This window comes from Rhea americana, unplaced genomic scaffold (assembly GCF_003343005.1).
Source record: "Rhea americana isolate MKP2758 unplaced genomic scaffold, rheAme1 scaffold_108, whole genome shotgun sequence".
Classification (NCBI taxonomy): Eukaryota; Metazoa; Chordata; class Aves; order Rheiformes; family Rheidae; genus Rhea; species Rhea americana.
The window spans coordinates 1873939-1897614 of NW_028185128.1; the positions used below are offsets into that span (position 1 = coordinate 1873939).

The 23676-nt window shown below is 42.1% G+C and overlaps 1 protein-coding gene across 3 annotated transcripts in view; it reads left to right on the top strand.

Annotated features, from left to right (window-relative positions):
* SASH1 (SAM and SH3 domain containing 1) overlaps nt 1-23676 on the top strand; it is a 193109-nt gene that overhangs the window by 38172 nt on the left and 131261 nt on the right. The window contains exon 1 of one of the 3 annotated variants that reach the window (XM_085310590.1): nt 9085-9107. The exons of the other annotated variants lie outside the window; for them this stretch is intronic. Within the exon in view, the coding sequence (XP_085166716.1) occupies nt 9105-9107 (3 nt within the window). The 5' untranslated portion in view covers nt 9085-9104. Of the gene's footprint in view, nt 1-9084; nt 9108-23676 lie in introns of those variants that run through there. 3 annotated transcript variants of the gene reach the window in all.

The window sequence follows — 23676 nt, forward strand, 5'->3', positions numbered from 1 at the left end:
CGAAGAACTGCTCCAAGAACCACAGTCTCAGCTGCATGACGGTTAAAAGCACAGCTCTGGATTACTAGCTGTTTTCTCTGCGTAAATGAAGAATTTAAAGAAAGTCAGGAAGCCATTGCAGGTGAATAGGAGGCTCCCCTGATCCATTGCCTTTGTGAGGACTGTTCTCAGTACACCATTGCTATGAGCAYGTTTGGTTATAGCTGTTAGATATTATGTTGCTCAATACCTTCCAGAAGCTACTGTGCCTCCAAAAAGCAACATTAAGGGCACTGGAACAGGTTGCCCAGAGAGGTTGTGGAGTCTCCTTCTCTGGAGATACTCAAAACCCACCTGGATGCAACCCTGTCTAACATGCTCTAGGTGACCCTGCTTGAGCAGGGGGATTGGACTAGGTGATCTCCAGAGGTCCCTTCCAGCCTCAATCATTCTGTGGCTCTGTGATTCTGTGATTAAGATGTAAATTAAAGTTATGGTCAAAATGGGAGGTGCTATCCCTGCAATCCCACCGACATCATGCTTGTGTTGTCATTAAGATCCGTTCTGTGCAATATGAGATCCAGGTCACCTGGCAACATAGATTTGTCCCAGATCAGACTTCGGCCCATGGTTACTCCATTAGCCAAAACYTGCAAAACAGAATGTATTTCAGACTTATGTTTATGCTGGATTCAGAGGACAGACAGTTCCTAATCTGACATGAAGTCTGCCAGAACAAAGTTATCCTTCAGAAATACTTTAAAATAGATTAGAACCAGAAATGTAGGTTTGGACAGGTTCAGTGTTTATGTCAGATAACTAGATTTTGTGTTACTTCACTTGGTACTAAGTGCCCTGGAACCAGATTTGCCACATTGTGTGACCATGATGTGATATTCTGCGCAAGAGCTATAAAAAGAATGAAAGCAAGAATCTCTCCAGCTAACAAAAGTTAAAATCCAGCTAATAAATGATTAACCTGCTGTAGCTCATGAGGTCTGAAATTCAGTTTTCTCCATCTTTTTAAATGCAGCAGGCTTTCAAAACTGTTCTGAGAAAGCTGAATGTTTGCATTATTAAGAGTTTCTTCTTTTGTTTTGTTTGGTGTCCGTTCTCTTTTACATAGGGGAGATAGTTAATTTTGGCACACACAGCAAATAAGTGAGAGCAACATTTCTTAGTTAGTCAGGTGGGATTTTTTTAGATGCCCAAGAAAATTATTTTTTTACAATGAGATTTGAATTAAGCTGTTTGCAATTTCAGGTTTTTAAAACCATTGATGGAGCTAATGTTTTTCAATCAATGTGGACACATTATTGGACTGAGTACCAGTCATGTAGCTGCATTTTATTAAGCAGGGCATTTTGCAGAATTCTTCGGAAGAAAAACTGCTGTGTGGGTCTGCACACAAAATGGTGGCAGAGAAGAACAGACTAAATTTTTACCGAGTACCATCCTACAGCTTGCAGGAAGCAATCTACAAACTTTGGAGAACAGTCTGGGAAAAGAGAGGCAACAAGGTCCATCCAGCTCCAAAAGGAGCATCTGTGAAAAGTTACATAGCCCAGATGTTTAAAATGGTTTTCACATTCATCGTACACATAGTCTGGTCTTAGCTATCTCCAGCGCAGTCGTTCTGGTGATCTGTGGTAGTTATTCTCCCCTCAGTGCATGAGGATGTTTCCCCTTCACATAAAGAAGAGTAATGTCTTTGCATCCAGAGACAGTGGGATGTTATTTGTGTAGTGCCATAGCAGCTTCTCTCAAGACTGTTTTCCTCTCACACTCAGTTTTGCTAAGCTGTCCTGACCTGTGTTTTCTTTCTTCTGAACTGTTTGAACTTCTAGGTGATAAATATTAGTAAATGATTGGGAAAGGTAAAACAGCTAGAAATGAAGTCCATAGTGGGTTCAGCCATCTAGATAATGTAGTCTAAAATATGAGAGGTAGCCAGAAAGTGAGAAAAAAATCTTGAAGTTTTGCGCTGTAGAAGCTATTTCATTTTATGTGATGATGGTAACACATTTCCCTCTCCTTTATCCCAATACCTATCAATGAGATACTTGATCTGTAATATGCAGAAAGGCTTCCTCTTATTTAGAGAAATTTTGTGTTATTTAGCTCTTTTTTGTCAATTGCTTTTAAAATCTCAGTCACCAGCAATACCAGTGATGACTAGGGTTATCATTGCTTAAAGAGCCTCTGAGCCATAGAATATGGGTTTCTTTTGTATACAAGTGTAGATTGTTTAATTAATACAGTGCAATAGTGAGCACAAAGGTACCTCAGGTTATACAGACTTATTCCAGAGCCCCAAGCGTGTGCAAGTAAATGCAATGACGAGACATCTGATTTGGGGGATTTTAAGCAGGAGGTCTCAGAAAAGTTACCAAAGAGATAACTGGCTTGTGATGACTAAGCATTCATAGCGACATTGCTATTTGGTCCTTCAAAGTTGGCCCTTCCTGTYGCTGTGAAGCAGAATTCACCGACTTTGGATTACTCACCCACTAATAGGGAACGTGAGCGAAGTTTAGGCCGTCATGAGAGAGGTTAGGTTTAAGCTGCTGAAGATGTGTTGTTGCAGTAGTAATTCTCCTGCTGTACTAGCAACCTCAGGGTCTCCTTTSCCACCTCCAGTTTATTACCCTTGTGATACACTGGACTGTTACGGTGAAGCATGGGGATGGTGTTGCTGACTARATGTTAGGTTTGCTGTACCAAGCTCCTCTGGACCAAAGGTTTGAATCCCATCCAGCTGGCACAGTCATTTGTTCTACCTCCTGTGCTGTTCACTTGGTTACAGATGTGCTGGGATTAGGAAGTTACGTGCTCTGTCCTCCCCCGTGCTCTTATGGGAGTGTTGTAGATGTGTCTGTCCCTCTCTCTCTCTCTCTCTCTCTTTTTTTTTTTTTTTTTTTGGTGAAGTAGAAGCAGGGAGAGAGGAGTAGAAGACAGGAGAGGAGGCCGCAAAATTTTTTACTCTTCTGCTGCTGTTATGGATCGCCCTTTTCTGCCCTTCTGTCCCTTCTGCCTTTTTCTTTACTTTTTCCGTAACTTCTGCTTGCAGCCCTCATTTTTTTTTTACTCAGCTCTCTGCCTGATTAATCAAGCAAGAGGCAAGCAGCTACCTTAAGAATTATATAGTTAAAGATACCGGGGGGAGAGGGGGGTAGTCGGGGAAGTCTTCAACAGCGTGAAGGCCGACTTAGCGATGTGGGCGACACGAGCTCCCTGGTCTCGCTGCGGATCCGCTCGCGTCCCCTACGATGGCGGCTGTGCAAGTGCGAGCCAGCAGAGAAACCGGCAGGGTTCTGCGCTTCGGCACGCAGGAGCGAGTGCCCAGCAGGGTGTTTGGGCACCTCGGCTCTCAGATAATTTCGCACGAGGCTATGGATACTGCCTTTGCGCACCCTCCGCCCTGGCGAAAGCCGGTACTGCCCACGGGCTGGGGGAGAGCCCTGCTTGCCCGGCCATGCCCGGCTGCCAAAGCAAGCCGCCTTATCAGCAGTGTAAAGAGAAGCAGGTTAGGGCCGTTCACACCAGCAGTTTCCTCCGTGTATCTGAGAGACTGATAACTTCTGGCAGAGAGGCAGTGACGCCAGCGGGCAGTAATCCCTTCCTCTGGCGAGCCGTTTGCCGCCGCAGGTGTGGCTCCCTCTTCCCGGAAACCTGCCAGTCGCCACGACCTGCCCGGGGGGCAGGCGAAGCTGCCATCCCCCCCACACATACACCACCACCACCACCACCACCACCACCATGGAGCTGCTTCTGGAAAAGATCAGGGAGAGGCGTTACTCCGCAGCAGCCTCTTCCTTCTTAGACGCCCTCGTGGCCCCGCTCGAGGAGCGCTTGCTGAGCAAGCCGGGCCGCGGCCGGTGGCCACACTCACTGGTAACTCCTGCGCGCAGCCTGGCAGCCTCCGCAGGAAGGGGGTGGCTTGCCAGAGCGAGCTGGACCAGGCGAAGAAACAAGAAGAGGCATGAGAATAGCTACCTTTAATCCCAGGCCTTTGTCATCTCAGGGCTTCCAGTAAAGAGGCAGGACGCAGCTTGAGCAACCCCGGGCTGGGTGGCAGGGGCCCCGGGCGCGGCGCCGCTGCGAGCGCAACCGCAACCGTGCAAGGCAAACACGGGCCGGGCAGCGGCGCGGCGCGACGGTGCGTGCCCGTGCGCAGAGCCGGCCGCAGCGCTGAGCACGGGCGTCACCTCCTTGATCTTCATTTCCCGTCCTCACTTTCAGGTGCTTTRTGGAAGCAAAGCTCCGCTCTGCGTGAGGGTTTTTAAACAGGGCTGTGGACGTGTGTGTTAGCTCGCTTGGCGCAGGGCGTGGGGAGCTACGGAGAAGGAGTTTGCTGAAGTGTACCCTGGCATCCTTATCCTTCCTTTGCAGCTGCTCTTCAGCAGGCAGCGCTCGCAGTGCGTGTAGCTGGCAGGAAATASCGTCTAGGAACGAGCCGGAGAAGCGAAAGACATTTTCACACTAACTGTGGCACAGACATTTGAAAGCCCTCCACACGAAGGGGTGTTTTTGTAGCACCGAATTRAAGTAACGCTACGGGAAGCTGGCTCCCCTGAGTAACCTGTGACTRGAACTTTGTTTTCATCACCATTCCAGAAACTGAGAAAACTGTTTAAAAATAGATCTTTTAAGAGATCAGAACCCACACAAACAAAAATATGCAGCCATTTATATATATATATGTATGTAAATATATRTCTGTCTGCTGAGGCACCGTGCTGATGTTTGTTTGCGCGTTGTGCAATCTGCCCCTTCCTTTCGCTGGTTTTCTCATTCAGGCGGCAGTCTGCTGGGGCTCTCACTGTCTCTGTTTTGTTTAGAAAGTTCCTAGCAGATTGTGGTTGCTATAGCTGTGTGGGAACAGARTATTTTTTGTTGAGTTATTTATTTGCATTGGGAATCTTTAAAACCATCTCCCTGTCATCAGTCCAGTGGAGATGTTCGGACCCTGTGTTAGTCATCACCTAAGTGACATGCGACAGCGTGGTGCTTGCGGGCCGCAGCGGGTGCAGAGACGCCCTTGCCGGGAAGGTTTAAGCCTCCCCACCGACACGCGGGGCGGCACGAGCCATGCCTAACTCACGCGAATGCTTAATAGGCTTTCCGCCTATAAATCCCCCTGTTGCTCTGCGCGATTTGTCTTCGTGGAAGGCGTGGATTTACCGGGAAGCCTGGCTGCCTGCGGTTTATCTCACAGCTCCCATCTGTAGCTTTGCTCGTGAGGGCGGGTGGAGTATCGCTGCTCCAGCACGAACGCCTGTTGCCACCGGAGGGGAAGGAGCCGAGGGAAAAGAGCTCAGTGCGCAGCCCCCAGAAGCAGGCTCAGAGCTGCGGCTTTGTTTCCAGAGCCCTGACAGCAGCGGGGCTGTGAAGCAGCTGAAGTAAACAAACCAACAATGCCGGCATTTTTATACAGAATAGAGCCATTATTCTTCCTGACAGCATCACTTGGGTTTGGGGTTCGCATTCTCTGTATTGTTCCTTATTTAAAAAGAAAGAGAAAGCAGAACAAGGAATAATACAAATTACACAGCCCAGGGCTTGCACTTGCTTGTAGACTACTATTAAGGGCCTGTTGGTCCTACAAATTGGAGCCATTTTGTAACCAGGTCCCTTCACGCAGCTGTATTTTTAAAACAAGCAGGCCCAGAAGTTTTATGCGCTTGCGTGACCAGTTCACCAGGGCCCTTCCTGTGGAGGTCTGGATGATAACCTCTCTCCAGCAGAGACTGGCTATGCTGGAGAGAGGGCCCTTGTGCTTGCTGAAGAGACAGGTCCCAGATACATCGAGAGAATACGGATTTACACACTCACAAAAGCACGTGAATTTCCTCCCAAGGGATAGCAGGTGTTGTGTTTGGTGACCTCCTCGGCTGGCTGAGGACGGATGCTGAGGGGCCCTGCAGCTGGGGAACGGGTGGCTGTGGTGGAGCCCAGCCTGGAGAGCTTCTGCAGGTTTGCTGAGCTCCTCGTGGTCTCGTGGACTTGCTTCCTTCTGACCTGGGTCATCGTAGCATGGGCCCAGCAATAAAATCTTTCTCACTGAAATAAGATGCACTGTTATTATGGTGAAATTAGTGATCCTGAGTTCATCTCCAGAAGGAGCATATCAAGGACATTAAGCAGAAAACTAATGTATGTTTAAATTTTTTTAAGTTATCATTTGTGTGTGTTAGAGAGATGATTTGTTAGGATGCTACATGCTGCTTTTGTTTTAATCCTTGCATTTGTGATTTTCCACTGGGGGATGCATGGAGTAAATCTTTATTCCAATTTCAAGACTATTTGTAAAACTCATTTATTTGGTCAGTTTAGAATATTTTTCAATCAACTGGATGCCATTTGGATTTACACTTCTGCAGCACTTTAACATTGCATGTGAGCACCTCAGTTTACACTCCTGATCATTAAATTTTTCCCCCTGAAACAAGCAAACTGGAAGTGGAAGAATTAATGAGTCACCCTAGCACCCCTCTGTAGTTATTAACAGAATAACTTTACTGACAGATACGCAAATAACTGCCTGAAAACTGTATCCATCAATGGCTACCAGCAAAACAGCTTCTCCACTTACTCTCTCAACACAGTTTGAAAAGCTGAGGCCCTGACACAGGGAAATCACCATCTCTTATGGTGYGCAATGGGAAACTGGAGAGTAGAAGCAGAAAGGAGGGAAAGGGCATGCGGAAAGGAAGAGAGATGAGGAACTCTGGAAGGSGAGTTGGATGTATTAAAAAATCTTTGGGCAAGAGAAATTGAAAAATAGGGATGTGAGGGCGTACAGAGCCATCYAGCATGAGGTGGAGTGCGAGCAGATGTAGGTTAAAGCATACTCATATTTCACATTTCTAGGCTTMAACTTTTGGGGTGTTATGGCTGTTCAGCAGAGGTTGTAAAGTCCTACTTCTAATAGGGAAATCAACTAATAAGTAAATAAAAATTCTCTGTTCTCTGTCCTGCTACTGTCTTAGAGTTTTTATTGCATTTTTGTCCTGTTTTCTGTGTTTGAGTTCTTAGCGGGGGGATAATTGTCCCACATTTTTGCATACATGCATACATCTAACTGAACATTCATCTGTAGACATTTCTAAAATTTGTATGTCCTTTAAGAATATGCAAGAGTCATGTTTGAAAGGAGTTATTCCCATCATAGCCATATTCAAACATTCAGAACACTTGRGTCAGATTAAATCATGTGGTTAAAAAAATAGTGGTAAATTCTTAGCATTTGCTTTCTGAGTTGTAGACCCTGTGAAGGGATGGGGAATTAATTAAATGTTTTTCACTTTAATCTTTTTCTCTGAYACCAGAAGGTGTTTTTTTCTTTCAGTGAAAACAGGAGATTCTCAAGACTTGAAATGAAATCCTGAGAATAGGCRACAGCATGTTTCCTGCTTCCTTCCCTTGTTTTTCCTGACAACTATGCTCAGCTGCTTTTGGGCACAGTCCCCTGCCTCTCCCATTTYGCCCTTCAGATCATATTCTGTGCTTTTTTCTTCTGCTTGTGCCTGTCTTTCTCCTAGGACATTTGGTTTTGCATGTGGAGGGGCTGTGCTTGCTCCTCACTTTGGCCCTGAGGTCCTTGCTGTAAATCCCTGTCCTGGACCCTGAGGAAACTWACAGTTTGTTGTAATAATCCCATAAATATTCTTCTCAGTTTTCATTTATCTTTCCAAAGTAGCAGTGATCATTGGTGATGTGGGAACGGTTTGCAGCTCTAGCCCTCACTCTTTATCTCCTTMATACTAAGATCAGGCCCTGTTTCTYCTCCTGTTAGTGTAAGAGAACTGGACCCTTTATGGTTGCTAATAGCTGTGGGTAGAAATTCCACCCATAGCAACTGGGAAGAGCTGCTTCTGCTACCAGAGCTCTGGTTTGCTTTACGAATACAGGAATTCTGGAGCTGTGAAGGTGAGCTAATGAAATTAATGCTAATGAAAGTCAACGCACTTTGGAAAAATTACGCAAAATCACCACAATCACCAGAATCACATTCTCTGGAGTATTGTCTTCTGGTGTTCTAGTACTCTAAAGTAGCAGTGCCATTTTTGTTTATTTGGAAAAAAAATTCAAGAAATCTGAAAAGGAAAAAGGTAAGGACCATGAGTGACTCAAAATAACAAGGACTTGACATTTCACCAGAGAATCATTTTACCTTTTTGGAACTGAGAGATGTCTTTATAATAGTTTATTTATTAATTTGCTTCCACACTGAAATAAAAAGACATTTAGAAAATGATAATCAGGGACCTTTGTAAAGGTCTAATACTGCGTATCTTCTGTGTGTGCGTGTATGTATAAGAGAAACTTGAGCATGTGTGTATGTGTATGTATAGGAATGAGTATTTTTAACACATTTGCCTACTTTGCCCACTCAAATGTCACTTTAGTTTGTGCAGTTACAAAGTTTTTGCTGGATTTAGTCCCAGATAAGATTTGGAGGGCCGCAACAAATTAGCCTTGCAATTCTTATCAGCAGTTTTCCTAATCAGCCGGACTTGGGTTGGTCCAGGCTTGAAGGGAAGCTGTGAGGGGAGCAGCCCGGGCTTGCGCGGCGCGGCGGGGTGATGCCTGGGCTGGCCCCTTTCCTCCGGAGYGGGTTAGCCCTCGCCTCCAGGGTGCAGCCCCTCGCCACGAGTGTCTCGGCACTTGGCGTCCCTCTGCAGTTAGCTCATAGCAGTGGAAATGACACACGTCTGGCATAAAGGGAAAAAGGTGTTTGTCAGAGGAAGGCCAGAAGCTGGACAACTGCAGCTGGGCGGCTCTGCCTTTGTTTGAAGTTTGGCGCTGGCGAGTCAGCAAGGCCTTTGGCTCAGTCCTTCTTACCCTATATATACACCTTTCAGTACCCTTCTTAGCATCTTAGTAGTGGTTACYCAGCTTCTTTAAGAAGCAGGGTTCTTCTTCAGGGATGGGACTGTGTTTGACCTGCTGATGCTTTTTGTCTGAAGTGCTGTTTTAATGGTTGATGATTTTCCCACATGTTGGGTCTGGAAGCTGATACAGAACTGAATGGCACAGATGCTTTGGAGAACAGTCTAGGCTGCAAAGAAGAATTAACTTAAYGATCCTTATTGAGACACTTGCTATTACATTGATGTCAGATGGTAAGTCACATAGATCACTTCGTATTTTTCTATAGCTGTTTTCCTATAATTCCAAACTACATTCAGATTATATTGATACTTTTCACAAAGACATCATAYGGTTAATTATAGCTGAATTTAATAGTTACTGTTATTGCATATTTGATTGAAAATAAATAATTTCAAAATGGCTTCATCCTGAAGAATATAAGCATTATTTTTGATATTACTGTTTGTGGATTGTTCTACTACTTGCTACCTTTCTCAGCAGAAAGGCAAGAAATAAAATGAGGTGATAACAGTAAAATTTTAATGTTGGTTCATATTTTTAGTTACTTCCTTTAGAAAACTGTATGAATGAATATAAAGATGAGTCATGTTTAGACTGAAAGAAAACAGACCAGTAAAAAAAAAATGTGGAGCAACAGGATGTGGATAAACAGTAGTTATTTTTCTCCTCTGCTTTAAATACTACTGAAAACTTGCTTCTTGCACTTTGAATTCAGAATGTGKCTAGCTTGCTGCATCTTCTAATTACTCGCCTATTCATACTGTTTTTTAGCAAAAAGAAACTGAATGTTGCCCCTCTGTATGCACTTTGTCTAGATAAAATTTTCTGTTCAGGGCACCCGTATCAGAGAAAATAAAACTTACAATGCACTGGGTGGCTGAAGCTGTTGGTACTTCCTAGGGATGGCACAAGGAGTGAAATCTCATTAAGAGTGACTTTCTCTTACAAAGTACAGCCTTTGAATCAGAGCATACCTCTGAGCCTTTTGTCTGCCAAATGGATGGGGGTAATTCAGCTGAGAAAATGCAGTCAAGATGTGAGAAAAAAAAAGTGCCTAGGAGCATACAAGGCCTGTTTCCAATGATGCTGGGATGTTAGTAACATGCTGCGCTTGAAAATCCCCGAGCACAGTAAAACAGAACACTCCCTTCCCACTCTCAGGGAGTTAAGCTGAGTGTCAAACCAAAGGTCTTTAGGAAAATAAAATCAGAAAACATTTTGTATTCACTTAGAACTTCAATGTAACTGGCTCTTTTTTTTTTCTCTTGTTTTTTTTTTCCTTTTTTTGCATATGTGAATGCTTGCAAAAATATGGTTCTTGGCATGGAAATGAGTAGTTGTCACTGTCTCTGTCTCTTATATAAGTGAGTTGTAACTTTTATTCAGAAAATGTTCACTTATATGATGCCTAGTTTCCTAAAAAAAAAATGCTTTGCAGACTACTTCTTGGCAAAAGGATTTATTACTTTAGGATATATAAAAACAAGTTTAATATTCTTAATTCTTACAATGATGTGTAGAACTATGTTAGTTTTAAAAATTCCTGGAGAAACTGTTTGTCTAGCTGAATAAGCAGGTTTCCACAGTGTAATCATCTCGTGCATTGTAGTATTATACAAGTGCTAAGCATTTACAGTGAAAGAAAAATGGATGATAATAAAACTGAACTGTTCTGTTTCACTGTTACTTAAGCGCTGATGGATCAGGAACCCATCCCCATCGATAAGCAGTGAAAAAAAAAAAGACATTTTCAAAATCCCTGTGCTTTCAGGTCACTGATTAGGGAAAACGCTGTTGATAAAAATAGGGCCTGACTCACTCTGGTTGGCTGACGACTTGYGTATTTGCATCCTCTTGCCTCTCCTAGTGGGAACCACTGCAACGACTTGCGTGTTTGCATCCCTCCCTCTCTCATAGTGGGAACCACTGCGCCCTAYGGGGCTGATTTTCAGGGCGGACTGGCACCCCCACCCCCCACCCTGCACTGGTGGTTTCATCAAAGTGAATCAGCTTAGAGCTCGCTCACAGCCAAAGCCAAAGCAGCTCCTGCCACGAGAGCTGCCCAGTGAAGGAGCTCAAGGGCCCCCTCCTTGACTGGCCCCGCAGAGGCAGCRCTGGCTCTCGTGGCCGCGTGTCGCAGCAGGCGCTCCAAGCAGCGAGCACCCCTGCACTCTCCCATGGGTGCTCTCCGTGGCGTGGGGGCATCCTCCCAGCCACCAGCAATATCGTTCATGAATGGTTTTCTGATTTTAACACGATTTTAACAYGATGGCAAACTATTAATGCAGGCAACGTGCCCACATCCAATGCTTTCTCAGGACGTGCATGCCATCCAGAGTTTTAACTGCAAAAAGTGCTAAGGAAGCGAGCATGGAAGGAAAATACTGGTCTGTAACGGTGCAAGAAGTTAAAACATTTATTTCTTGGAATGGAAAAGGTATACTAAGTAAAGAGCAACAGGGAAATACAACGTAGCAGTTCTGTAGTTTCGGTTTAAATGAATTTAGAAGGTGTCACTTGTACGTTGCACAAAGATATCACTATGAAGGGAGGATTATATATATTTAACACAGATTGTCTATTTTAAGGCTTAATCATAAAAATTTGAAGAAACTTGGATGTGGTCTCTTTCTTCATAAAACATGAAGAACATGGTTTTTTAATACTTTCAATTTTCTTCCTCATATAGTCTGTTGTAAATATGCAACATTCTTGATCTCAGCTATTCAAGGCTTATGTTAGCCTTCACAAATAATGAGAATTCATCTTTAAAAAACTCCCCCACAAATATATTTTTCATGTTTTTGTGCCAGTCTTTTTRTTTAAGCTATGCTGAAATTGAATTTTCATGCAGTGTACTATCAAGAGGGTTAAAAATCTCTGCTTTCTTCTTCTAATCTCCATTTTCATTTTCTAAAAAGTCTACTGTGCCCACATAACTTCCTGTGATTGGRCAGGGGAAAGAAAATGCCAGCTGTCATAAATTCTTAGTTAGTTTGAAGATCATCCAACAGAGCTTGCACTAACTCCCAAGAATTTTTTTTCTTGTAGGTCATGTTTTGTAGGCCTAGGTCTTTTAAAGGCATTCTCCTCTGGATGCTTCTGAATTGATTCAGATCAACTGACGGTGATRTTATGGTGCTCAGGAGAGCAAAAGRTTTATTTTATATGCTGCTTGTTTGTAAATCTGTATATACGTGTTACTTTTTTATGACAGTAAGAAAGGTGACTCATGTTCAGGCCGCAGACCCTCCACATCCTTTTCTGCATAACTACTGCAGGGCCAGCTGTTTCCCATCTTGTGCTCATGCTCCTGAATTATTTCTTCCTAAGTGAAGTATGTTGCAACAGTATGTGCTTTTGCATACTGCATCCTGTCTGTGTAAGCGCATTTCTCCAATTTGCCAGGACCATCTATCTATCGTATATCTAATCATGCTGTTTGATATGCTTGCAGCTCCTTCTAGTTTTGTACAATCTGAAACTCGCTAAGCATGATCCATCACCCACATCAGAAGYTGGCCCATGATGCAATGCTGTCTGATTTTCTAATAACTCTCAGTGCTTTCTGATGTGCCTTTTCGTTTCCTTACCAGTAGCAGCTGATCCACATGATTTGGAGAGGACCATCACTGTCCATGGAAGTGCCTCAGAACCAATGTCTTGGTAACAACTCTCAAAATATGAGGAGCTGCTATCCAAGTCTGCTGTGAGAACTTAAACAGTGCCAAAATGTTGTGGTATATCTTTCCAATTTGATGAGGAACCAATGATAAATACTCTGTGGTATGGTTTCCCTGTCATGCGCKGACCCTGATAATTTCATGTACACCATTCTCTTTCAGCATGTGAAGGGGCAGCAACAGGAGCCTTATGAATATGGAGATATATCTCATCTGCTTTCTTTCTGCAAGGCATATTTCACATCCAGGCTACATCTGCCATGGCCATCTCTAGCCATTTTCTCTAATCAAGAATGTGCTTAGTGGCCTGTGGTATTTGTGTCTCAGTTGCATTTGAGTGGTTAAGTTTTTCTGATTACCAAGATGTTCTGCCCTGGGAAGATACTATTTGTTGTTCAAAAACAATCCTTATCCACCCTGGTTTATACTTGATATGGTCGTCTATAGCAGGTGTTCAGCAGCACCAGAACTTTGTTATTTTTCCCTCTTGTTAATGCCAAAAAAATTCTCAATAGGGCTTTGTGCTGTGTCATTCCAGAGTTTGGAGCAGTAGAGATATAACTTTGATATACAAATTCATGCTTCTCCTTATCTGTTATTCCTGAACAAGCTGTACCTTTCTACATTGATATTTCAGATGTGTGAATTCTCAGCAAGTTCCTGTTATGCCAATTAAGTCATATATTTTATTATGCATGAAGACTTCCAGTTCCTCCTGTTTTATTCCTCAAACCTCTTGCATTAGTCCATAAGCACTTAATACGTTTGCCAGACTAGTCTGCTATTTTTGTTTTTTTCCCTCTTGTGACCTTACAGGGAACCTCAGTATCTCTTTTCCCCCTCTTCCCCTTTATATACATCATACTCCTTATTTCCCTCTCTCCCTCACTCTTCTGGGTTTTGACTGTCGTCCACATTGTCAGGGTTTAGAGGGTCACTGTTATGTTTTGTCTTTCTTCATTAGACGGACAGCAGCAGAGTAGCAGAGAGTCTGTCGTGGAGCTGTTAGCCCGTCATCAAAGCAGCCAGAGGGCTCTTGACAGTCACCTGCATGGYCACGCATCCATCTCCAGTGTGCGTGTGCGTGTGCCTGTGCACCTCTCTTCCTGCCTGGCCTTTTTGCTAGTTTGGTAGGGTCTGAAGAGGTCCCTGCTCCTTCTTCCTGATCACAGAATCACAGAATGGTTGAGTTTGGAAGGAACCTCTGGAGATCATCTAGTCCAACCCCGCTGCTCAAGCAGGGTCACCTACAGCATGTTAGACAGAGTTGCATCCAGGTGGGTTTTGAATATCTCCAGAGAAGGAGACTCCACAGCCTCTCTGGGCAACCTGTTCTGATGCCCATTTACTGCCTAAACTTGATCCAAGCTTTCCCTAGGAATCTTTGTTTTGTTTCTGGGCACGTCCTGCTCAGTTTTTGGAAACAAGAGAAGCTACTTGCCCTTCCCAAAATCGGCCAAAACTCTGGGCAAAGGGCGGTRTTGAACTTGTAGCCCTCACCAAGGTGGGTTTCCAGCATTGCCTCCCTGAAGTGAGCCCAGCAGCCTTGCTCAGCCGTTTACCCTCTACGTGGGGGCGCAGGGAGGGGGTGTGGGAAGGTGGGCACCCATTTTGTAAGGGCTGAGCCCAGCGTGCCCGGTGATGTGTCCCCCAAGCAGCAGTGTTGAATGAGGGCCAGGCAGTAGAAGTAGTAAATTGGATTTCCTCTGCAGCCTAATGTGTGTAAATCTCTCCGTAGAAAGGGGAGAAAGTAGGGGGGAAACCCTGCCCCATCACAGCTGCTATGGGGGTGGGGGGCTGCAGGGGTAAAATGGCATGTACAAACTGCTCGTTTTGTGGCCTTTCTCTGCCTTTGCCCAAATCACACAAAGTACCCGGGTGCAGGCCAGCYGGATGATGGTGCAGGTTGCTGAGACACCACCAAAGGAGGCTTTCTGGGCGCTTTGGCAGGCAGAGCCGGCGTGGAGCTTCAGAAGGTGGCAGGAGGACTGGCACCACCCTGCTCATTCAGAAAAACTTCTTTAATCTCAGCTTTTAGAAAAAGCTTGCTGCAGAAGATTTTGGTCTCTGTGCGTCTAAAAGTGAATACATGTGCAGAAAGATTTGTCCTGGAAAAGCTGAATTCATTTTCTGAATTCATTAGAAAAAAGCCAGTCCTGCTGATTTAATATAACTACCATTAGGAACTGCTATGCTTGTTTATTTTAAAGTCCCCCTGTTCTGTCCAATACTAGGCCATGGCTTTGTTTGTCCCTGGTTATGCTTATTGTAGTGAAGCAAACGGTGCTGGTTTTATTCCTTATGTTTTGTAATAGGTACTCAGCAGTCAGGAAACCTGTTGGATTCCAGCTGCAGACTAAAAAATCTCTGTGTCACCGGTGAGCAAATTGTGTCAGAAATCTAGGGTAAAAGGACAGATTAGTGTGTAGGCAGTACCACTAAAGCAGAACATTTTGCTTTGGAAATAGCTGACCCAAGCTGTTTGGGAGTAGGGGGGAAGAGTAACAGAGTGTTTTAGCTCAGTGGTGCTTAGCAGCAAGAGCAGCGTGCTGAGTGGAGGGCTGCAGTTTTGATGTAATTTAGAAGATCTTGCTCCTCTGACTTGGAAGGGAAAGTGTAAACTGAAGAGCAAGCAACAGGCAAAGAGGCTCAGGACTCTTAATGCAAGGAAAAAAAACCCATCTCTATATTTTTAAAAAATACAGAYGGAAAAGTCCTGCAAACCTAAAGGCTAGGGTATCTTACAGGAGAATCTGTCATTTCCTTGAGAATTTCTTGGCARCTGCCTTTTGATTCCTTCTCCCTCCTTCCTTTAAAGGTGATGCAGTACAGCGTAGKGTCTGTGTATTTGAGGGCCTCAATGCTACTTAGTCACCTCACCCCTAGGAGTTCACCCTGTTGTGCTGACTACTAAACTACCTCAGAGTAAATAATTTTGCCACATAGTTTTTACTTGCAACAGTTCCTGCCCAAGCTAGCTGCTGCTTTYATTAGCACATGCTGTATGTGGTATATTCTGGTGGTTTAATCATTGATCTTATACCATTACTTTCCTAATTATTTTCAGATTCTGGATTGAAACTCAGCAAAAGTGATCTGCAACCTTTATGTACTCCTAAGGATGTCCACGTGTAGCTGGAAATCTGTGTAGTGAATCTAAGGCTATTAAAAACAAAGAAATTTTGTTACTTACTTTGCAGGGACTTTAWTAAAATAAAAGCTGTCCAGATGCTTCTGTAGAATACACTAAATAYGCGCTAAATTCTAAATAATATGTGAACAAATAACAAAACATTCAGAAAATGGAATAACATGAGAGAGATGCTTAAGCGAACACTTGTCAGGAAAGTTTTGTCRTAATCCCACTACCTGTCATTCCCTGTTCTTAAATTTATTCTTGCATCATTTCTAGACTTCCCTAGTACCTTACGTGCAGACAAAAACCTTTTACTTATTATCTTCCTCTAACTTTAACTTTTGTGATATTKTCACTCTGTATAAAGGCAAGAATTACGGTATCTCAGGTTGTGRTTTGTTGGCATCATGGAAGTTCAGGCAGCAAGAGCTAGTTGCTTAGAAAAGAAAAAGCTTCCTTTCACAGTTGCCTAGGTAATTGTCAGCTATGATAAAGTCAAAGCAGTAATGAGCTTTTAGAAAGTTGTGTGGGGTTTTTAACATAGAAGATGATAGTCATAGAGAGGTAATTTTTTTTTCAGAAGCTGTAGTTGTTGCTTCAAATCCACTGTCAACATCCATTTCCCTTTCTTGTACAGATTGCACTAGTCTTCAGACATTTTAAATCAAGCTTAGGCAACAAATATTTAGAGGTTCCTGGAATGTAATACTGGCATTTCAAGAAAAACCTTGCCTTTATTTAACACGATTGGGAAAAGGAAACTTCTTGCTGTTCTGTTGCCTTTTCTAGAACCTGATCACATTCCGGGGGAAGTGAGTGACAGATTGACAATTGACTTTGTACCTTTTGCAATGTGCAGACCTAGAATCTGCTGGTTTAGATTCTGCTGGCTGTGATTCTCTGATCCTGGAAGTGTAAGTTCTCAGCTGCAGTCCTCTTTAAAGACTTGTATTTTACTGGGTGGGGAGTGGGGTGGGGGAAGTGTTTTCCTACCAGCGGACTATATAGGCACAGTTATCACACCTTCAGAGTTGCAGCAAAATTCTCTCTGACTTTTGTGGTAAGACATTTAATGYGGAAAGAGTAGGTGTATATTTTCTCTTTTTTACCCTCTGTCAACAAATACTACTGCAAAAATACTCCAAAACTTTCCAGAGGACTTCTACTGGGGGAAGTACTAGTACAAAGAGGGCTTTGTTTTGTAGGAGTATCCAAACCTGTGGCAAACTCTTGCTCATTTTCCTCCCCAAACAGGTGCCATGAGCTCTTTGACATTTGTAGAGCAGATGGGATGTCGTTTTAATGTTGTATCTAATTGACAGAACCTTACTTAATAACTCTCTCCATGCATCCTGCCTCAGAAAGTGTGGGCCGTGGAGTCTCAGAGATCGCATTTTCCTCATCTGCAATATGTTTAGCTTGCTTACTGCTGGGTGAAATGTGAGAGTGATAACTTGTTAACTGGCCCATGAAAGCTCTGGGAATTCATAACCCAGAGAAATAATTTCTTGCTACTGAATTTACCTTTTGGGCTGGCTGGTCACTTGCTGTTGAGTTGGCTTCCACACATTRTATTATGTGTATATGCAGTCATATATGTTAATATGTGTGTACATGTATTTTACATAAATAGCTGTGTTGTCTGTTTATGCAAAGACATAACAACATACGCCACTGAACATGTTTAGAATTTGTGAAATGTTGGGGGGGCAGGGTGTCGGTGTGCATATGTTTGTGTGTGTGTGTGTACACACATCTGTCCGTTTCTCCTCCCTCTCTAAGGCTCCCAGAGGAGTGATTTTGAGAACATCTGATTTGGGGATTACAGACTCTGGGCCTCAGCGAGGGTCTGATATCTAAAAGTCTAGTGCCCGTAGGGGTCTCAGGGAAGAAGTCAGCTGTCCCAATCATTTCTACAAATCTTGGCATGCCACCATCACAGTTCCTGCACATAACTTCCATCTTGTATGAAAAATGCAGAAAAACTGTTTTAACTTCTGCTATAGGTTATACACTCTTTTGCAGGCCTGATTTACACAAGAAAACMACATCTACAATGTGCTTCCAGCATTCAAATCCCAATAGATACATATGCCTCATATGCCTCCCCAGAAATTGCTTCTTTAAGGAAACTAGGCTACAATTTCACTTTTGGAAAGGCAGCTAGACTGTATTTTATGCTGATTGTCATTGGATAAGACCAGTTTGAGTTGGAATATCCAAACAAATATTTAATGCATTTCAGTTGGGATATAAATGAACTAACAAAACCCTTGCCCTTGAGCAGCTGTAATTTCTAGGATCATTCCTGTGAGTTTGAGATTCTTGGCTTCCTTGTGCAGCAGCCTGTCCCTCTGGCAACTGTCATCCTCARTCATATCAGTTGCATGGTATCACAGCCACCCAAACGTCTTGKGCAAATGTTAATATCAAAAGCAAGCCAGGTGGTAAAAAACTCAGGGATAGAGCTCTAGATTGTTATCGGTATCCCAGGATTTGCAAATTACCTCTGTAAACATATTCCTGCTCTCCAGGTATCTATAGTTGTTTCAGTGACACAGGTATATAATGTATTTCAATGTCTTTTGTGGTATGCATGATACTTACTGGCTCTGCTTCTACAAAATATATATTTAACTAGGGGCATTGTATGTTGTCCTCTTGGCGTGATGACGTTCAGATATTCCTTTTATTAAATGTTGACTGCTGTACCTAGGTCTTTCACAGTCTGGTTTTAAAGAATTAAAGCAAACACAAGAATTATTTTAAAAAAAAGAAAGTCGTGAAGGAATCTTAAGAGGTTATTTACCCTACTCCAAGCCCCAAAGCAGAACCAGTTCTAACAAAATGATTGCTGGGATGTTAGGAGGCTTTCAAGAACAAGTTAGGCCGTGATGAAGACTCCACCAACCCTACGCAATCAATTCCACTGCTTCTACAAACTCTGCAGTTAGAAGGAAACCTAACATCTCCCATGCTGCAGTTAAGCCTGTTCACTCTTGCCCTATCCCTAGGAAACAGAGAGAAATTTACCGYATTTTATAATGGAGCAGCCTTTTACATAGTTGAAAATGACTATCTTGTTTTCTGGCCATCKTCTTTTCTGTAGGCTAAAGAGCCTCGGTCCTCTCAGTCTCTGCTTGTAAACATCTCATTCATGTAGTTGCCCTGTATGTACAATTTATCTCATTAGTCCATGCCTGTCTTTGAAGTCTGGTGTCCAAAGCATGAGCCAGTACTCCAGCTGACGGCTCGTCTTGGTGAGTTCCTACACATTTTGCATACGGTTGTATATCCTGCTGGTTGCGCTGGCTACGTCCTGTGAAACTTGCTTCTCTGCAACAGGAGGACATGGCAGATTCATATTCGGTAGTTATTTTCAAGCTTTGTGAGCTTGCTATCATCTGTAAATTTAATAAGCACATTCTCTATTCTACTAGTCAAGCTGTTAATTAAAATGTTGAAGACCAGATCCCTGCAAAAGACCACTCAATATATTCTTTCACTTTGATCGCCAACCACAGAAAACTAATCTCTGTAAGTCTTTTTACATCCAATTGTTTTTTGTACTTTATAATGGTACCAACTGGACTGTGTTAGAAACCCTATTAAAGTCAATATTTATTCCATCTGCTGCTACTTCTTATCCAGTAGCCAGTTATCTTCCAAGGAAGGAAATTAGATTGATTTGACACAATTAACTCTCAACTAATCCATTTGGCTGTTTTAAACTCTTTAGAAAATAACAGGGTGTGGGAGGGAAAAGTTATATAACTTGTCCATGTATCTTTCTAGTCTAGTACTTGCCCCACCATCGCTTTCTTGAATTCTCCTCTTCATGAGTTCTCATATGTAATTAGTGTTGTGCAGGAGTGAAAACAAAGAGATGGGGACAGCAACCGTCATTACGGCCAAAATCTTTGTAACTTAAAGCCAAGCCTGGGCATTCTTGGGTGAATGTCAACAGGTTAAGCTAATTTGAAACCACTAGGCACGCTAAATAGTCTCTGTTAGTGTTTAGCTCTTTGACACTGATATGAATTACCTGTCATATGTGGAGTTTGTCATAGTCATTTCTCATGCATCCATGTAAGAATAATTCAGCTATTAAAATAGTACGCTGATCAACAACCTATATAAACTTGTTTGAAAACAGTAGGTGCTAAAATTTTTTGAAAATGGTTTCTCCTTTGCGAAAATCTTTGGATTTATTTGAACTTGTTAGAGATCGGGATAACTGTGTAGAGTGCTTTGAGTAATTAGGTCCTCATCTCTTGATTGAATTCCTTTCTGGTTGCAGACAAACATGAACAATAGTTGGGCAAGTACAGGCAATACAAGGCATCAGTTTAAACTATATTTGATACATTGAAAGCTGTTCTAAATAACTACCCAGGAGAACATTATTATTTCTTTCCTAACATAAGAAGTTCATGTCTGTTATTATAATGTTACCTGGAAAAAGTTAGGAGATAAAAGGGTACCATGATATTCAGAGAAACCTTTTGGGAAGTAAGGAATTTGCCTCTTTGACAAGTCAAATGCAATCCTTTCTGAACTTTATCTGCGCATGCATTTCACATGTAAAATATAATGTATTATAAAAAATATATAATAAATATTTTATCTCCAAAAGTTTAAAATTCCTATAAAAAGATCAAAAGCAGGTGAGTAATGAAAATCATCTAAATGAGGCCATATACATTGCTGGCATTTTACCACATTTTTATGTACTCCTTAAATGCCACCTACATAATCAAGATTAGTGGAAAAATTTTCAACCATCTATGGGAAACCTGCAGACCTAATAGGTGTTTCAGACGTCTTTGGCAATTGTCTATTTAGCATACACTGTCACATTATCCATTAAAAACACCTCGAAATAATTTATGTAGCTGCAAGCAATGTGAAATTGAGTCAAGGATCATATCTGGCCAAGAGCTTTGTAGGCTTACAGTCCCTGCTGCTGCCTTTTTAGTGGTATAGATGGCAGATAATATGAAGAGACTCCAGAAGGTCACTTGGCTTGCCCCCAATATGCCTTCTCATAGCCCCTGACTTATATAACTTTTTTTTTTCATTCCTTTTAGTTCACTTCTACATATGTTGGCCTCAGTGACAAATAACAATGACTTTTGAAATGACCAGAGCTTCTTTGTATACACAAATAATGTCATTGTTTTAGGAGCCAACATTGCAGGGCTTAAAAACACATACATTTGTCTCATTGCCCCGAGTTACACCCTCTTGAGCTTTCTTCAGTAATCTGACATTCCTCTTGGTATATACACACCCTTCATGTGTTCAAATAGTCACTRCATCTTTTCCAGTCCCTTTAACCTTCATCTGGCCAAGCAATAGCTGTTTATTTGTTTAAATTTATTCTCATAAATCACATCTTCCCACAGAAGTCAAAAGCAACATGTGGTGCAATTCTAGGATCATGCATACTAGTAACTTTTAAAATCCAAATCTCAGTTACTTTTTGTGAGGCATTTGATTGCTCCAGGATACACATTGAACTGCAGAAATGTAGCTTCAGAGTTGTCTGATCTATGAATTCCTGCAAGTGAAGATTCATTTTTCTGAGAACTGGAGAAAGCAACCTACTGTACATATACTTATGCAAAATGACTTCCTTGTAAAACTTCACCAACATGGAGCCAGTGTAGTTAGCTCATTGCCCTTGAGGGCTGTTGTATCGTCATCGATGCAGTTGGTTGGGTTGTGGAGGGTAAATTCTTCCCACGCACAGCACCACAGTCACAATAATCCTTCTGTTCACAAACTTCCCAAAATATTTATTGAGAGGATAGCTTGGAGGTATGTTTTCAGCAATGCTTAAACCTGTTTTCACTTGTCTTTCTTTCTTGCGCTTTTTTTTCTATTAAATTTTGGAAGGGGGTTGGCCAGTGCTTAAAAGCTGCAGTTTCAGATAGCAGGCTTGTCCTCATTTAATTACTGTTTGACAGACACCTCAGATTTCCAGCTGAGTTGCCCTAACTAGAAGCAGCTGCTCTTCTGAATTACTCCCCCTCCAATTCTCTAACTCAGTGTATTACTGAAGTAATAGGTGTCTCATGCCTCTTCACTACATTTATAGCTGAAAAATACAAAATTTCCAGTACTTCAGGTGTGCTTGTACTGTCCTTTCTCTGTTACTTAATGAAATTTTATGAAGTGAAACAATTGGTAAGTCATTAACAATGTAGGAAAAATAAAATGTGCAGATTGGATACAGTTCTCCACTTCCTTGTTAACACTTGTTAGCGAACATAGAACAGATTTTAATATATTTTTCCATAGCAATTTGAATATTTGCTTTGAGAGAGAGAGGCACAAATGACTGTACAGCTTGCAAAGCAGTAGAGGATAAGGCTCCTCTAGCAGAGGGCTTGCTCTGTGAAGCAAGCTTGTGTTTATATCCACAGCTGAAATGAGTACTTATCATCTTGACTACATTGTCACATTCTTGTGAATGCTTCTGATTTCATCACTACCTTGGTGACTTATTTAATGTCACACCACCTGGAGCCAAATGATGTAAAAACTTCAGTTTGTTGCTGTTTTTTAATAATGGAAACATAAGTTCTGTCTTCTATTTTCSAAGAAAAGTATGAAAAATGTGACCTTAGTGCACCCTGCTGACTCAGGAAACAGAAGCTAAAGCACTCCMAAAGCATTACTTTTAAAATTCTATTATATTTGAATGAAAGCATAATTTTCAGGTGCCTGGCATTTGTGAATTTTGACCCCTTGTCATTACAACAGAAATTACAACACCACATATGCCTGCTGTTTACTCATCAACTACTGTTTGCTTTTGCATAAATTAACTCTGAGTTTATGCGTCTGTGCCTTGCTGGGTGTTTTAAAGGGCCTAACTCTGAGACAGGGGAGATATCTATGTTTTGATCTAATCTGGTAGTCTGGGTAATGGGTAGRAACTATTTAAAGGGAAAGGTAGGCTAGCTATTTTTGAAAGTGAGAGAAGATTGGGTGCTTTGCATCTGCCAGAGACTGATAATGAGAGCTGTTTGCAGGGATGTGGGTGAGAGGAGAAGCTGTGGTGACGGAGTAGGAATTATCCCAGCAGTGAGTGACCTTGAAAGAAGCCTTGGAAGCAAATGTATTCTTCTCAGTGGTAGCAGCAGGGAGAGTTGACCTAGGCTGGTATTACCTACAAGCAAATGTCAATAATCACCTCTGGTTACTGGTTTATTATCTTCATCTGTAGATGAGATCATGTGATCATGTGTGTGGTTTTTTTTTTTTTTTTTTTTTTTTTTTTTTTTTTTTTTTTTTNAAAAAACTGAGGTAAGTAGGTCTGCATCCTCCTTCACCAGTTTGTCATGTGGCTATGTGACTTTTGGAATGTAGGTTCAAAAATGTAAAGTCAGCTTGTTTCTGACTCCTTTCTTGTGAGACTGAAAGTCAGATTTTTGGTAGGGTCTGTTTACTGCTTGTTCAAAATGATATTGCAATAACTTCTAGGCAAGCAGTTGTAAAAAGTCATTTGTATTTTGTTAGATTTTTGGGGCAATATTTAATTACTTAAGTAAATGAKGGAGTAAGTAGTGGGTAGAGCGTGGAGGATGTGCGTATTATATGACTTTTAGATGGAAGTGATACGTTCTTGAAGAGAAACTAATAGACATATTGTGGTCCTTATGAATCTCTACTATAGGTATATTTGTGTCATGTAGTCTTTTCTGAAATGTTTTGCCACAGGCAGCTCTGTAAACTTTTTTTGTTGAAGGCAAGCAGAGATTTTTTCTTTTTGTAAGATCTCCAATACAGTTAATGGAAGTTTTGTGACTTCTTTCCCCCAGAAAAAAAGTTTTTTCTTTTTTAGGAAGGATTTTCTTTCCTTTTTTTTTTTTTCCTTTGAAAGGGAGATGTAATAAACATTTTTGAGTTGTATCCATATTTATTTTAAAAAGTTGAGCAGCTGTGAAATGAAGGACAGTTCAAGCTAGC